At 35.2% G+C, this 17,356-nt stretch overlaps 1 protein-coding gene across 3 annotated transcripts; it reads right to left on the minus strand.

Annotated features, from left to right (window-relative positions):
- Positions 1 to 1,448: 1,448 nt before the first annotated feature.
- On the minus strand, positions 1,449 to 4,724 carry LOC100249180 (uncharacterized). 3 transcript variants are annotated; one of them, XM_010648620.3, is made up of 2 exons: positions 4,363 to 4,724; positions 1,449 to 3,677 (listed from the first exon to the last, which is right to left on the minus strand). In XM_010648620.3, exon 2 carries the CDS (start codon positions 3,647 to 3,649, stop codon positions 1,679 to 1,681), a length of 1,971 nt encoding a protein of 656 aa, XP_010646922.2. In that variant the 5' UTR covers positions 3,650 to 3,677; positions 4,363 to 4,724; the 3' UTR covers positions 1,449 to 1,678. The 3 variants fall into 3 exon arrangements, with proteins under 3 accessions (XP_010646922.2, XP_002263304.3, XP_059594593.1); XM_002263268.5 differs by having other exon boundaries at positions 4,337 to 4,550; XM_059738610.1 differs by lacking the exon at positions 4,363 to 4,724 and adding an exon at positions 4,257 to 4,346.
- Between the last annotated feature and the right edge of the window lie 12,632 nt (positions 4,725 to 17,356).

Below are 17,356 nucleotides of genomic sequence, written 5' to 3' on the forward strand. Positions count from 1 at the left end.
TTTGAGTATGATGTAAGATTAATATTCTTTCAAAGTACTTCTCATATAAGTTTAAGCCAGGTTCATATGTTAAAGAGGAATCATATATAATTGCATAAATTTTTATATAATAAATTTAGGTGTCTCTAATTTATTTAGGTACTTCTTGTACAGGTTTCTTTATCTATTTGTATATTTTTAAAAATAAATTAATAAAAAAAATCTATTTGACATTTGAGTATGGCGTAAGATGGATATTATTTCAAAGTACTTGACACATAAGTTTCTTTTCTTATTTTTATTTTAAAAACTTAATAAAAAGATTTATTTAACATTTGAGTATAGTGTAAGATTAATATCATTTAAAAAAAAAAACTTAGAGCTAAATCAAGATATGGGTAAAAGTATGAGAATGATTTTTATAATTTACCAATATTTTAATTTTGATAAATTAAAATTTTACTTTTAAGACCATCTTTGGTTTCCAAAAAAATTGAAGGAAAATATAAGAAAAAGAAAATAGAGAAATTTTTTGAAAGAAATAAAAAATGATGAAAGATAAAAAATATAGTTAAAATTAATAAATTATTTTTATATATTAATTCAAACTTGTTTTACTTATTTTTAACTCTTTTATACACAGATTAAATTATTTAAAAAAACATAAATCTCTAATTAATTTTTATTATATGTGATTTTCTTTTGAATTTTTTTTATAATAAAATATAATATGAGAAAATCATTTTCCTTAATATGTTTTTATTTCTTTCTCAAATACTTCTTAGAGCGTTTTTCTTCTTGTTTATTACCTTTTAGAATCAAACATAACCTAATTAGTTTAAATTGATATGAAAAAAAGTATGATATGGGCTTAGAGGTAGGTTGTGAGTCAGAATAGAAGGTGCACAGTCATAGTCTTAATTAATATTAATATTAACCGCTTAAGGTGTTTTTTTGCTTTGCAATTTTGACTCAGAAGCCGAGTCTTCTTGTTGCTTAGCTTCAACTTTATGGGTGTGGTGGGCTTGCAAACGGGGAAAGCTCATCTGCAATGGGGATTGGGAAACCAATCTTGGGATCTGACTTGCCATATGGTTGGCACCTCAATTCCAATAAAGTGGCGTGGAAGAGTGCAAACTAGCCTTCTTCTACTTCAAATTTAAATCTCAATCAATGCCCATATCAATCCATCTTTGAAAAAGATAGGAAAAACAATCAGAAAAGAGAGGGGTGTTGAATTAGAATTATTGGAACAAATTGTGGAAAATTAAACAACCATTGCATGTGGATGTAAGAATTTGAAGTAGACCATTATGTGCCAAGAACTTGCAAGCAACAAGCTGGTGGCCCATGTTGGACTCTCTCTGTGATCAAATTAAGAAAAGGGGAAGGCGAAAGGAGACAGGCTTTTGTCTGTTCCATGACACTCCATTGCAAACTCAAGGTCTCAGTGTGGGCTATACATAAAATGATATAAAAGATAATTCGATTCTTCAACTTCTCAACATTTTCTGGCCTCACAGAGTTGAGAAGATATTCATACACTAGCTCCATATCATGAAGAGCAATACAACTATGGAAGCAAAAACCTTACTACGCTATTTTTATTTATCTTGACAAATCAAGAATTGACCCCCAAAAGAAAGAAAGAAAAAGAGAAAAGAGAGAGCTTAATCCACAACAAATTAATAAAGGAATGTCACTCTGCAGCTGTATCTTCACTGTTAGTACTTTGGGTACTCATCTCTGGCAAAGTCCCCAGATCTGTGCGAGCCTCTTTTTCTTCTTGAGGGATGGAAGAATCACTCGAATCATTCTGCCCTGCATCAGCATTGTTATTTGCCTCTGACGCTGCCTCCTCTCCCTGGGTGCTCGAAGAATTAGAGGAATCAACTGCTTCTTTTTGGTCTGCATCAGAATTTTCATCAGTCTTCAAGGATATGACCTTTTCGTCTGTCCCCTCTGTTCCAGAATTGCTGTCGGATTTTTCACCCTGAACAGAGTCTTCATTGGCATTCGTGTTTGAGGATGCCTCTTCTTGGGAATTTGAAGAATCAGCTGGTTCTTTCTTGTTTGCATCTTCATCTCCATTTTTGTTGGAGGATGTAGTGCTCTCTTCTGCTCCTTCTGTTCCATAATTAGCGTCAGTCCTGCTGTGACTTGCATCATCATGCTCATTGGCATTTGTGTTTGAGGATGCCACTTCTTGGGAATTTGAAGAATCAGCTGGTTCTTCCTTGTTTGCATCTTCGTCCCCACTTCTATTGGAGGATGTAGTACTCTCTTCTGCTCCTTCTGTTTCAGAATTAGTGTCAGTCTTGCTGTGACTTGCATCATCATGCTCGTTGTTGGTTGAAGTTGTAGAATTTTCATCTGTAGAGGGTTCTCCGTTAGCTGCCTCTGGATTCTCTGTGGTGGTGGGATTCTCGCCATTGGAAGCTGTGTTGGATTCCTCCAATTGTGCCATTACAACAGTTTTCAGGGTTGATTCATCTCCTTGAGGATTTGGATTATCTACTGTTTCTGCAATGACTGTTGTAGAATCTGTGTAGACCTGCTGCTCTTCATTAGATTCTTTGGTTGTCAAAGTAGCACTGGAGCCATCTTCCGATGCACTCTCTTCATTGGACTTCACAATTGAAGCATTGTTCTCGTCAACTGCCTCATTTTGGTTGACTTCCGAACCCTCAGTGCTATTGGCTGTATTCTCCTGCTCTGTCCCATCAGTACTTTTGTTGTCTGGCTGATCCTCATTCGAGTTCTCTGAAGCATCATTCTCAGTTCCTGTTGTTGTATGTTGAGCTTCATGGGCCACTTCACTGGAAGCATCATCCCCCTTGTAATGTTCCTCTCTTGCGCCCTCATTGTTGCTGTCACGTGCATCATTTGCCTGATCCTCTGATGAACCTTCGTTCCCTTCCATATTTTTTTCCTCACTGCCTTCTTCCTCTTTGGTTTCCTTATTTTCATTCTCCTTCTCGTCACTCTCCTTCTCTTTGCTGTCTTCACTCTCCTCTTGTTTTTCATTCTCTTTGCTGTCTTCACTCTCCTCTTGTTTTTCATTCTCTTTACTCACTTCACTATCCTCCACTGTGGCTTCCTTCTCTTTGTTCTCTTCACTGTCCTCATCTCTCATCTCCTTTTGTTGGCCATCTTCACTCTCCTCCTCTTTGGTTTCCTTCTCCCTGCTCTCTTCATTCTCCTCCCCTTTACTTTCAGTCTCTTCACCCTCCTCTTTTCTGTCCTCCCCCTCCTTCTCTCCATCCACAGAATCACCTTTATTCTCAGCGTCCTCTTCATTTCTCCCTTCATGTACCTCATCATCCCCACCCCCTTTTCCTATATCCTCATTCTCTTCAGGCTTGCTTGGTTCTTCCTCAGTCCTGTTTTCTTCTTCCTCCTCCTCCCCCCTTTGCATATCATCTTTAATGCCCCTTTCCTCCAATTGAGGATTGAGGTCCTTCCTCCCCAACTTCGGGATCTCATTGCCATTCTGTACCTTCCCTGAGATTTGTGAACTTTTATCAAATGCTGCCTTCTTCTCATAGGAGCTCTTGACTTGGTAAATCAGCCAGATGCAGATTCCAAGCAAAAGACATATCTGCACCGCATGCTTTACCTTAAAACCTTTGGATCTCTGGTTCCTCCGAGGTGATTGCCTGAACATCATGGATTTCTAACTTGCGTCCCCCCACCACCTGCCAGAATTACACTACGTGAGTGCTTCAAAATCTATGAAATCGAAAAATCTAATCAATCCAGAACAACATCAATGGAGGATTCTCCCAGCAAAGCAAACATAGTAACTATAACAACATATAATCATCACCTACACCAAATGATGAACAGAAATATATCACCTAAAAAGCCAAAACATATTCTTGAAAAGACCCCAACTAAAGTTACTTTTAAGAAGGAAACCAGATCAATTCATTAATTTAGGCACAAAGCAGAAAACATGAAGCATATTGATGGATGCTCTAAATTGAACAGAAGCAATCTTATGGTACGTAGGAGAGAGGGAGACAGAGCGAAACAAGATTCTCTATTCACCATGCAATCTCCTAGGATCTGAGTGCAGAACGATTTAAACATCATGTTAACAATATCAACAATCCGCAGCGGAAGAAAGACATAAACATGGATAGTTACTAAAAATAAGACATGTCGATGAAATTGAAAACCGCAATAAATAAGACCTGACAAACATTAAAGGACCCAAAGCTCTCAGCCTCCAACCCAAAACCCAAAAATTGAAGAACAAAGAACACTCATACCTCCTCTAAAAATCAAACCCAGAAACTCTAGATCCATACCACGAAAACCCACTTACAGTTCAACAACAACAACAACAAACCTTTCTGATTCTGAAGCCAGACCCACCTTTGACAAGGATTATTGAAACAAACGACCGAATGGAACGCGATAAAACAGAGCAAGCATGACACAGATCTGCCAATTCCTTATATATATATTATATACACACATATATAGGAAATAGAAATTAAAATAAATAAATAAATAAATAACAGGCGTTCGGGAGTGTGGTGTTGCTGACGCTGTTTCAGAGCGCGTGGAAGCTTTTTGCTTCGATTCGTTACTATTTATTGAAGGATTGAACTCATGGGTGGGACCGTGGGAGTAGATCTGAATCTCATTGTTCTCCTACGATAAATAATACCGAATTCAGTCCAAGGATGGCTTAAGAACTTCCAATTTCATTTAAATTTGGAAATTAGAATACATTATAAATACACTTTTATCCTGTATGTTAATGTATTATTGCAGAACAAATTTAGGATATTTATCCTATGAATTAATTAAAAGAATGGTCAAATATTCAATGGGTTATCGGAAAATAATTAGATGTTGTTATTATTACTTTCGAAATGATAAAAATCATATCAAACAATCATAAAAAAAAAATGGATAACATAATAGATATGAACTTTCTTTTTTGAAACCTATTTTAATATGTTAGATCTAATCTGTCATATCTAAACTATTAAAGTCATGAACAATATAACCCCAATATTAGTTCTAAAACTTGAAAAAAAAAAAAAATCTACAATAATGAATGGTTTTCATGAATGCATTGAAGAAAAGTCTTTTTCATAACCCATAATGGATTTCTTCCAAGATACAGAAGAAGAAGCTTTTTGAAGGTTCTTCGTTTCATAAAATGAGGTTTTTTATTTTATTTTTAAATTAAAAAATATATAATTTTCTCTTTGGTGGATGCATAAAAGCAAAAGCTTCATAGAGGCATTTTCTTGAATTGAGGTGTTTCTTTGTTGTTTTTTTTTTTTAATAATAGAAGGAAATTGTTTGAAATTGTTTTTTTTCTTTAGCCTTATCTGATTCCTTGTTGGATACACAAAAAAGGAAAAAAAAATTCCTTTGCCTTATTAGATTCCTTGTTGGACACATAGAAAGAAACTTTTTAGAGGTTCTCCACCTCATAGAAGACATTTTATTTTTTTATTTGATAATTTCTGTGGTAATTTACAGGGATGATCTTGCACAGAAATTTTATGACCTTCTCCATAGACGTGACCCTTCATAGAAACTATATAACGGGAAAACCTCCCGGGTTATTATCCCTATAAGCCCACTGTATCTGTATATCACTATATCGTCTAATTTACTCTTCAATTTATCATATTTCTTAATCCAAAGGCTATAAGGCAGCCACGTTTCTCTCGGCATCACCATCTTCTCTGTCGGTCAGGCGGTGATTGCCTCCACAAGTATTCCTCCGCTTTCACCACCGTCGCTTTAGATTTCCCCTCTCTTCATCACACTCATGGCTTCCAGGTTTCTTTCTTCCAGACTCTTCCAAACCCTCAAAGCTACCAGTCCCACCTACGGCCTCCGCAACGTTTCATACGGCGGCGGCGAAGGAATTATATCCGTTCGAGTATGCAAATGGGATTAGCGTAAAAGGGGTTAAAATTTCTGGAAGGCCCCTTTACCTTGATATGCAGGCAAATCTCCTGTGGACCCTAGGCTTCGCGATGCTATGCTTCCGTACTACCTCTCCAGCTTTGGGAATCCTCGTTCCCGACTCATCTCCAAGGTTTAAAATATTGATATATTACGGATATATCCTCAGTATCCGATATCCGTGGATGCCGGTGGGAAAAATATATTCATATTTTCAAATATCTTATAGATATTAATCGATTTTTCAATGTTTTATCATTTCAATTGATATTTCTGGATATTTTATTGGCATTTCACGGATTTTTCGATTTTTAGGATTATTAAATAAAATAATTTTAATTATATTGTTGTAATTTTATTGTAAATTAATATATAATACAAATTAATAATAAATATATACTTATAAAATTTATAATTTTTTTTTGAAGCAGAGGATATTATTATACAAATTATATATTTTAAAATATTTATTTTTACTTTTTATATGTTCTAATGGCGTTCATGCCTCTATTGGAGATTTACCACAGCAGAGGCTGTAGAACTCACGGTGCAGCAGGTGCAGAAATTGAGAGAAATGAGTTCACTTTATGAAATGATGAAGGAAGGAATTGATATTAAGAGTATACAATGGGCACAACACTAAGTTGAAATGCTGTGTCCATCATGTTAGAAGTGCGCAAGGCAGTGTTACTTTTGGAATGTGTGACAAATGAAAACAAGCCTGTGAGATCAACTATTCAACCACATGGAGTACAATGATGTTTAACCCAGGTTTTCTTTACACTGTGCTTATGCCTTTTTTTTATAACGCTTAGAAGTTACTAAATTATTAAATTTTGCACTAGATGGCTACCTTTAATGATTGCCCAGTGTTTATGTACATTACTTATAACTTTAGGCTTTAGTTGGTTAAGATATCATATTGTAAAACTTTCAGCTACAGTAGCAAAAGCTGCCTTGTTTGATATGCCTTCCATAGTCCAATTATTTTAGTGTGGGATGCAGTGGTGGTTTCTACTTTCTCAATATCCATGATGAACATGCCATATTTGAATACTCTTGGATAATTGCACCTCCATGTGATATTCAACAAGATTACCCACAGTAGTATTAAGGTGTTACAAAATCCTGGATCAAACTAAATACTGGAAGGTGGCTTATTACTTCATAACATTCAAGCCAAGGGACGGAGGGGAGGGAGGGAGAGATCCTTTGTCTTTTGTCTATGTCTTTCACCTTCCAACCTTAAAGAAGCTCTTTCATAGAATTTGGAAATGCCCATTGAAGCCAGGATGGCTAACAACATGTCCCACATCTTTTTGATTCTTTTATGATAGATAAACATGTGATTTGTTGATTCCTCATCAACTTTACAAAGACTGCATTTATTGTTCATCGACCAACCTCTTCTCATAAGAGCATCAATGGTTAGAATCTTCTCCCACACATCTTGACATGCAAAAAAAGAAAAAGAAAAAAACACTTATGCCCCAAATTTCTTTGACAGGTAATATGGCTTGATTCTCAATATGTAAGGAGCTATAAAAAGATTTCATTTGGAATGTACCTTTCTTTTCCTCCTAACCTCCCCTAACTTTAGCACTCAACTTATGGATGAGCTCCATGAATTGCTTACAACTCCCAACTCCCAATCTTGAAAACCTCTTTTGAACAAGAGGGGCTAGGAGCCCTCTCCCTTCCTTGCCACTCATAAGTCGGCTATTGTTGCATTCCTATCAGTCTTTTGAATAGTTGAGGGAAATGTAAGGAGCTATAAAAAGATTTCATTTGGAATGTACCTTTCTTTTCCTCCTAACCTCCCCTAACTTTAGCACTCAACTTATGGATGAGCTCCATGAATTGCTTACAACTCCCAACTCCCAATCTTGAAAACCTCTTTTGAACAAGAGGGGCTAGGAGCCCTCTCCCTTCCTTGCCACTCATAAGTCGGCTATTGTTGCATTCCTATCAGTCTTTTGAATAGTTGAGGGAACTTCTCTGTAGAGGACACTCACCTACCTATTTTTCCAAACAGAATTTGGTTCGTAGGTCACTCCTAGCCAAAATAAAGGTCCTATGGAAAAATTTCTCCCATCCACCTCTAATTGCTTTCCGTAAACCAATGGTGGAAGGTTTTCCCACTTCTAGAGTACATACCCCCCTCCACCTCTCCATATTTACCTTGAATTATCTTCCTCCATAGGTTGTCGCACTCAAGGGCATACCTCCACACCCATTTACCTAATAGGGCTTTATTAAGAAAGTCCAACTTTCAAATAAAGTATCATTCTTCATATCTTTACAAACCATTCTCTAGTTCATGAGGTGCATTTTTTCTCTTTAGAATGACTCCCCCCAAAAAATCTTTTTGATGTTCTTATAGCACTCTATATTGGGGTTAATAATCCTCCCTTCAATAAGTGTTTATGCTTCCAAGGGGCCAATCTTCTTTTAGGCCTCTCCTTAACCAAATCCCATACTATGCCAAGCTTATGAGAAGCACCCAATGGTAGCCCAAGATAATGAGAGAGACTTCTAACCTTGCTCCCAAACAAAGAAGTTAAATGTCCAAATTTTTTGCTTCACCAATCAGAAATATCTCTCTTTTGCAAGTTAACTTTCAAAGTTGACATGAGCTCAAAATAGAGAAGAGCCCACTTTCATTATTTATATATTGTTCAGCATTATCCTTAGGAAGAAAAAAAAGGTATCATTTGCAAATAAAAGATGATAAACTTCCACCCGTATGCACCACCCCCACCCTACCCCCCAGCTTCTACCTTAATGCTACTTAAAAAACCTTCATGAACTATCTTACAGATTAGGTAACATAAAGTCTCCAGAACTAGAACAAACAAGTAAAGCGATGAAGGGTCCCCTACCTTAAACCTTTGTAGCTTGGGAAGAACATTATTGGAGAATTGTTAACAAGAACCAACATTCTCACTAAAGAATTGTAGAACTGAATATACCTCAACTGTCTTAGACCAAAACCCATTTACTTTGACTTAATGGAGGAAGTTCTAATTGCCTTGATTGCAAGCTTTTCCAAGTCTAGCTTATTTACCAAGCCTGCCCTAGAGCTTCTTTTCTCAAATCTATGATCTCATTAGTAATCAAGGTTGCATAAAAAATTTGTTTGTCCTCCACAAATGCATTCTGATTCTTTGACACCACCTTGGCAATCACCTTTTTCAATCCATTCACCAAAACCTTTGTTAGGACTTCACAGAGGCTTCCAATAATGCAAATCATCTTGAAGTCCTTGATTGCTTCAAACCCTCTTTGTTAGGAATTAAAAGCAAGAAGGTGGCATCAAGACTCCTCTTGAATGTTTGCAAGGGTAGAGAGTTTATAAGAATGTGGAAGATACATTGCTTTGGTTAGTGACAAAGAGTGGTAAGTTTACCGTTAAGCCCCTTTACAATGTTTTGGAACCAAACTTGGGTGGGTTTTTTTCAATGAGTTGCATTTGGATTTCTTAGGTCTAGCCCAAAATTAGCTCTTTTGAGTGAGAGTTAATGTGTGATAAAGTTCTAATTTTGGATCAAGTTCAGAGACGAGGTTGGTCTTTAGCAAATCGGTGTTTCTTGTGCCTTGAACATGAAGAATCCATAGAACATTTGCTTCTTCATTATGAAAAGACGGGTTTTATGGGAGCTGCTTTTTGTACTTTTTGGGAGGTCTTGGGTGCTATCTTTGTCGGTTAGAGATGCTCTGTTGGGAAGACATGGTTCTTTTGTGGGCAAAAAGTGCAAGAAGGTTTGGCAAGCAAGCCCTTTGTGCTTGTTTTGGATGGTTTGGAAGGCAAGAAACCACATGCATTTAATAACAAAGGTTTTTTCTATCCAAAAGCTGAAAAAGGATTTTGTTTACTTTTTGTGGTGTTTTTAGATGATTGTCCACTGACTTTTAGTCATTTTTTTTTTAATGGATCGGTACTTGTTGAGGTTCTTACCATGTTTTCTTTTGTTCGAGTCTTGGTGGTGAAGAGAGGTTTGTTTTATTGAATACCTTGGGTCGCTTTTTTGGTGACTCTTTTTATTTTAATTTAAGTCTTTATTTAATAATAATAATAAAAAATTATAAGCCAACAATATTTCCAAAATGTCATGGATAAACGATTTGGGTTTGGTGCTTATCACCTCTCAACTCTAAAAGAGTACCTCCTACATGATTGGGCTTTAACACTACCTATCTGAGCTTTCAATGTGCTTAAATGGATCCATGTCCCTATAACTTAGGTCTCTTTAGCTAGGGAGTCTCTAACAATGCATTGAAAAATAATTCAAGATTCCTTTCGTCATATTTGCCTCCTTTGAAAAACCAAATCCTATTCATTTTAAGCTTGCTTATAAGATTGACTCTTTTGTAGGCGTTGGCCATTCGATGGAAGAACTTTGTGTTTTTGTCCCCACCCTTGATTTCTATTTTCATGAGGTAAAAGATGCGAGTATTATGGTAGTTTCTAGTTTCCCTTTTTGGCATGTCATGGGTACTATCCTCTTTACCCTTTGGTTAGAGAGACCCTTTTAGGATGACATTATCATTTTGTGGGGGGAAAGGAAAAAAGACTTGGTAAGCTGCACCCTTATGCATTTTTTGGACAATTTGAAAGGAAAAGAACAGAAGATCGTTTGAACATGAGGAGCAATCTAACCAAAGGTTGAGATACACTTTTCTTTGTAATATTTGGTCATGGACTAAGATGTTTATGGATGATGGTCTTTTGTCTTTAATTGACTTTGTTAATTGGTTGGATTCTTATTGAGGATGGGTGTAGGCTTTTGTAGCCCCTCTATGCATTTGGTTGTGCCTTTGGGTGATTGTTGTATACTTCCCAAGTACTTTGGGGCTCTCTTTTTGGTGCTTTCTTTTATAAAATGCTCTCTTGTTTTACCTATCAAGGAAAAAAAAAAAAAAAAGAAGACACTATTTGCCTTTTGCTATGGAGTGATTAATTGTCTTTTTCTGGACAAGTTTGTTATCCAAATTTTTTTTCTCCAAAGAAGCCTCTTTGTGAATTGGCACATTGCCAAAAACCTTTCTGTTACATTTTTTTTAAAGCCAATTTTCAAACCTTGCAATTTCTTCTCAAGCACAAAACTAGTGCTGAACAACTCACCAAAGCCCTCTGTTTTCAACATATTTTTGAATCTGAATGGCATCTTGCCCTTTTTTAGCCCCCTACAATCAATCAAGATAGGTGAGTGATCATACATAGGCTTTGGAAGTAACAGCTGAGGCACAAAGGTGAAATGGACCCCCCCAATCACCAAAAAATAGAAAATGGTCCTGGCACGAATTGTGGCATCCATCTTATTCTCCACTCCTTGTTTGATAAAGGAGAGGAATATTCACACTTAATATGCATGTTTAAAGATAAAAGAGGCACATAATATGAGTTCACTAGGAGTTTCCTAGGATTTTTCCATATTCCGTTTGCTACCTGGATGGATAAGAGAGATCCAAAGTCTGAATGTCCTATGTTTTAGAAGAAGAAAAATCATGCCCCTCAATCATATGATTTGAGGATTAGATAAGTCCAGCATCTAGATGCAGACTGGGACATGCAGGCCTTATTCTTATAGCATAGTCTTGCTTGTGGACTTATTAGATACAACAAAGTCTCAGATGTCTTCACTCATTTGCAATCCAATTTATTCTATTTTTGGATGTGGGAACTGTATATTGTTTATTGGTCATGAAATATATACATGGAAATATTTGCTTGAGCAGTTGCAGTTGAGTGGCTGAGTTATATATGCAGAACTGCAATTTTTTGTTGCAGGAGCTGTATGGTAATTTGAATTGGATGGTAACAAAAGGTGGACTTTGGGGTAGTCATAAGTAACATGTGTAATGGTATAGTGATGATAATGAAGTTGATTATTTAAGACAGACCAGTGACAAGAATCACAAAAATCTCCCGCAAGGAAATCCAGTTTCATATATTTGGTTAATGTAGAAAACATGTTGATAGATCAGTCCTGTAAGAAGTTACTGATTGTGTTTGGGGATAAGATTCCATTGGGGCTGCTTAAAAGGATTTAAAAAAGAAAAAAGAAAGGCTTAAGAGTATGTAGCTGAGGTTATGGAAGAGGAACTGATAACATGCAAATGAAATGAGGAGATGGCCTCAGATTAGAATGCTCAGCAATACATGATATTTAAAGCTGAAACCTAGGCAGTTTTGCAAGTAAAGTGCTACTCGTCACAGGATGTTTTGCTTGGATATCTTTCCCGATACACTTAGCTATAAAGAATTTCAATAGCAGATACGAACGCTTAGACACAGTATGATGGAGGAAAAAGACTCAGCTATAAAGAATTTCAATAGCAGATACGGACGCTTAGACACAGTATGATGGAGGAAAAAGAAAAGAAAACAGTTCAAAATCAATCAAAAGCAAAGTAATGTTGATACAACCCCTCCCCCTCTTTTCTCTTTTATTCTGATTCTTTCTTATCCTTAAATATATATAAAGTTTTACTTCCAACTCATTCTTTTTCTTTGATATAACCATTTTTTGGGCAATTTGAAATATTTATATTTAAAAAAAAAAAACAAGAACAAAAAAGGTCAATTAAAATCAAACAGCCAATCTGAAGCAAAATAGCAGTGTCCAAAGATCTCACAACCACACCCATGCTGTATTGACACAGGTAAGCTAGATGAAGTTGGAGTGTCCTGGCATTATCAGAGTATGAAATAATAGGCTCTTTGATGTTTATTGATTTTTTTAGATACGAGTTCATCTGGCCTTTTAGCTTCACTGTTTTTGCTTAACTGTTTTTGCTTCCTGTTGATGGATTCCTTCAAAGGAAGTTGTTCTGCTAGCAGCATAGTATGTATGTCAGTGCATATAAGCATTTTTTTTCCTTGTTTGTTTGCTTGCTTGCTTGCTTGTATTTGTTCTTGATGCTAGATTTTGAATTCCAAACTACTTAGGAGAAACTCCTGGGTAACACATTTGACCTGCAATGTTTATCTTTTGGCTGCATAGGTGAAATTCTAGTGACTTTGAATTGCAGGAATTATGAGTAATGCTAGGGCTTCAACATCTTCATCTAAAGTAGCATGCATTACATCCTTTCATTATCTTGCCAAGGTTCAAAACAGCTTACTCAGTCCTTGACAAACCATAGAAAGAAAATGCGATTGCCCCTTTTGAATATAAGGCACTTGTCGGGGGTCTCCCAATTGATTCAGGGATGCAACCTGGCTCATGATCCTAGGTTTTTATGATTGTACTTGGTTCGAAAAAAATTTGAAGCACCATCTTGTCTTGATTTGGCCTTGGTTCAAGATATAACATAATCCTTATCTTTCTGGGACTGCACCGTGTTCATTTGTTTTGTGTTTGTCTGTCCGTATCTGTATTAAACACCTTCTAGACATATCTACTAAGGGCTTGTCATGCAGATAAATGCAAATGTTCTGTGTTTTTGGTCTTTTGGGCACCCTTTTTTCTTATTTACCATCTTGATTTTACCTATCAAAAAAATGTAAAGTGTTTTTGGCACCTGGTTTCATGACACACTTCTTTTGTCTTGTAAATTTCTGCATGGTGGGCCACTTCATCTTCTCCCCTTCTCACAAATAATGTCTTTGCATTACAAAAATATGCATCAAACAAGGAGTGTATCACCTAGAAGCACTTGTATATAATCTATTTTCTTGTCATTTTCTATCCAGAATGAGAAAGGCCCTTGTCATGTAGATAAATGCTAACACACTGGGCATATCTGGCATCCAGTTTTGGGAACTCTTCTTTTGTAAATTTATGCACAGGGAGCTGCATCATTCTTTCCCTTCTTACATTTTAAGGTTCTTGCATTCCTAGAATATGTTTCAGATGAGACACCATCATCTAAACATACTTGGTACCCATTCATGTCATTTTCCCCTCCAGAATGAGAGACAACACTTGAATTCTAACATTCTCACTTTTAGCGGATACGCAAGTTAATGGGTATTATTCACCAAACATTATGTGTTGATATACCTCTGCCAAATGGAATTATTGAAATAAAGAACAATTTTATTCATGCTATTGCTGCCTTAATGCTTCAAAGGAAAGTGCCAAAATCTTTTGAAGAGATGTTAATCTCTCAATGGGTCTTCTAAATAGAATGTCTTTCAATTGTTTCATGGTAAGTCCCCTCGTTAGATGCTATTTCATGATAGCGAGCTTTTCCTTCTTCCTCCAAATGTTTTTTAGAGCATCTGTGTTGTACATTATCTAAGCCCAAAGTATGACAAACTTAACCCTTGAGACAACAAATGCATATTTCTTGGTTGTTCTTGAACTCAAGAGTGATTTTGATGCTACAATCCTACTTTCTAAAAACACCATGTTGATGTAACCCTTTTTAGAAATATGCCTTATTATTCTAATGCATGAATTAAATTATCAGAGCCTCTTCCTCCAAAACTAGTTTGTCCTATACTAGTTCTCAATATTACTTTCTGTGAGAAGTTTTTGTATGTTAACAAATCATACATCCTCCTCTAGAAGTAATTTAGAGCTCAATATCACCCCCACCAATTCCCTTGGCACATCCAGATCTTACATTTGATCTCCTTGTACTAACATCTACTGCCGCCGCCATCCTCTCTACTGCTAATGGCACCGTTGTTGGTGACGCCATTTCCACCGTCAGCGACAAAAATACCCCTATTAATGAATTAACCCTAGAAGAGAAGAATAGAAAGGAAAGAAAAAGAGGAAGAGATGAGTGTGAGGGCATGTTGTGGTGAGGGATTTGGTGGTCACGGTGTGAAAAGAAGAAATTAGGAGAATATATATATGAGTCTATAATACCCTTGTAACTTCATTACGAATGTACAGAAAAAAAAAAAAGGGAAATTATATATGTGAGATGGATTCTTTGTGTCAACTTATTGTTTTCAACAAAGCCTAAGTGGATTTTGCCAGCAGAAGGGAATGAGGGTTACTGTGAGCCATGCGTCAAAGTGCATATCTCAACTGCAAGGTTCTCTTAGATCCATTATACGTCCTGTTGATATTTTTAAAGTAGGGAAAGCGAACTAAAACGTTATGAGCAACAAAATATGAAGACCAGATCCTCATGTGGACAGATAAGGGCACGGAGAGAGAAAGCAGCAGAGAATTGCATTAAAAGATGAAACCAATGTACAACCACAGAGTGTCCTACGAATGCATCCCCGAGAAGACCATATTGTGATGTTACCTGCTGTTTGCCCCTTAGCCGTCTGATCTCCCTCCTCAGCTCAGCATTGGGATTCTTGATGCCCATTTGCATCAGTAGTGGGAAGTGGGTATATTTTGTCCATAGCTCCGGCCTCAGGGATGGGGAAATTTCAATGCTATTCCCTGAATTCACAGCACTAAAATACTTAGAAAGCGGAGGGGGCTTGGGAATGGGAATCAGAATCCTTGGTCACTATAGTTCTTTCAGCTTTTTCTCGTCTCAGATACCTGGTTCCACACTTACCTTTGTTCTAAGTTCTAACATTCTTTAATTTTAAAATATGGGACATGAGGAGTGAGAACTGAGGACTAGGGAGTTGGTCCACTTCCTCCACGTGACTTCCTGTAAGCCTGTATCTAACGTACCCTCTATATTATTCTTTGTTCCCTCTAGGATCCTCTTTCTGAGTGATAAAAATATACATATGGTAAGGCTGCCCCTCTTAACTTCTAGTGCAATATTTAGCCCTTCAAATATTGAATGAAAATAGAACATGGATTTTTGAGCTTCCTAAATTTTTTCATGTATTCCTCTAAATTTATTTTTATATTTTAATATTTTAGATAAAGATTAAAGAAAATGTAAATATTAAAGTTTCTAAATAATTGTTTATTATATTTGGCTTTTGCTTTTTTGTATTTTTTTTCAAATTAAAATTAAATAAGAGATTTTGGATTTATTTTAGACTTGAAACATGGAAGCTCAGTTTTTGAGGTTAGGATATCAAACAAGGAAAGGAATTCACAGAAGGAATTTCCTCACTTGTGACCAAGGAGTGAGTATCTTATTGGTCCAGAGATGTCATACTATACACCTTTTTCTCTTAATCAGGTTCTTATGTTTACTGCTCCTTTTATTTCACTGTAATACTGTTTCTACAATCACCCAAATTATAATCAATATTAAAATATGGGAAATTGGGGAAATATGGGTGGTGGGATTTTATGAAAATATTGAGAAATATTAAAATGAAATTTTAGATGAAAAGATATCCCAAAACTTATAAAAATATTAAAATATAATAATAATAATATCACGTGCATCAATAAATAAATAAATAAATAAAAATTTCTAAGTGTGTATTTAATAGTAATCTAAAATAAATGTTTTATTTCATTTTATGTTTAATAGTTTTTGAAATTACATTTCCATTATAACGAGTCCCTTTAATATCAAAATAAAGATTTAAGTAGTTCTATAACATTCGAGGATAATGAAATCTTATCTTGGTGGAGACAATATTAATACCACATTATAAAGTTTATATAATACTCACCTCGAGTGTTTCATCCATGAAGAGGTGATTAGTTCATTTATGTACTTTTTTGAAATCTTTCATACATCCCATTTTTCATATTGTATAATATTTGTGTAGGAATGTGATTAGAAGTGCGTTTGGGAGCGATTTTAGAAAATGTTTCTTATATTTTTAATATTTGAATGATAAAAATTTTCAAGTATTAGAAATATTAAAAGTGTTTCCTAGAATCACTATAAAACAAACTCTAAATATATCAAAATCATCATAAATTTAATTTAAACTTATATTTGGAAATGTGAATTTATAAGCATGCATGTCAAACCGCATTAAATATTAAACTAGTATTGAAATTAAACTAATTATACAATTATCTTTAACTAAATAAATTAAATTTAATTGAAATTGAATTACCAAAGAATATAAAATAATCTAATTACCATTAAAAATACAATTGAAATTTAAAGTATAATTAAAATTGATTATACATACAACGGATGCAAAATAATTTAAATATGAAACTAATATTAAATAATACAATGGAATCAAAATAATTTAAATATGAAACTAACATTAAATTATTTAAATTGAATTATAATTATAATTTACAATATTAGTAATTTAATAATCTAGTCATTATTGAGGCTTGACTTGTAGTTAATGCATAACTTCGAAAAAAATCTTAAAAATTATAAAATTTTGAGAGAAATTACAATAAAATAAAATAAAATTGGAGCAATAGGAGAATTTCAAGTGAATTATAGGTATAAAAAGATAAAAATGAGGTATTTATAAAATAAAAAAAACTTGGACCAAAGTAATCATTGAAAGGCCAACTAATGGTTAGAAATTAATTATATTCATATGAAAATTTACTATTAAATCATAGAAGTTGTAGTTGGATAGTGTCTAAGAGCAATTTAGGCTCTTGAA

The sequence above is a fragment of the Vitis vinifera genome, chromosome 7 (genome assembly GCF_030704535.1).
Source record: "Vitis vinifera cultivar Pinot Noir 40024 chromosome 7, ASM3070453v1".
Lineage (NCBI taxonomy): Eukaryota > Viridiplantae > Streptophyta > Magnoliopsida > Vitales > Vitaceae > Vitis > Vitis vinifera.

What these genes read in the sequence shown, in the direction of transcription:
- LOC100249180 (XM_010648620.3), bottom strand. Translation starts at nt 3,649, where the DNA reads ATGATGTTCAGGCAATCACCTCGGAGGAACCAGAGATCCAAAGGTTTT.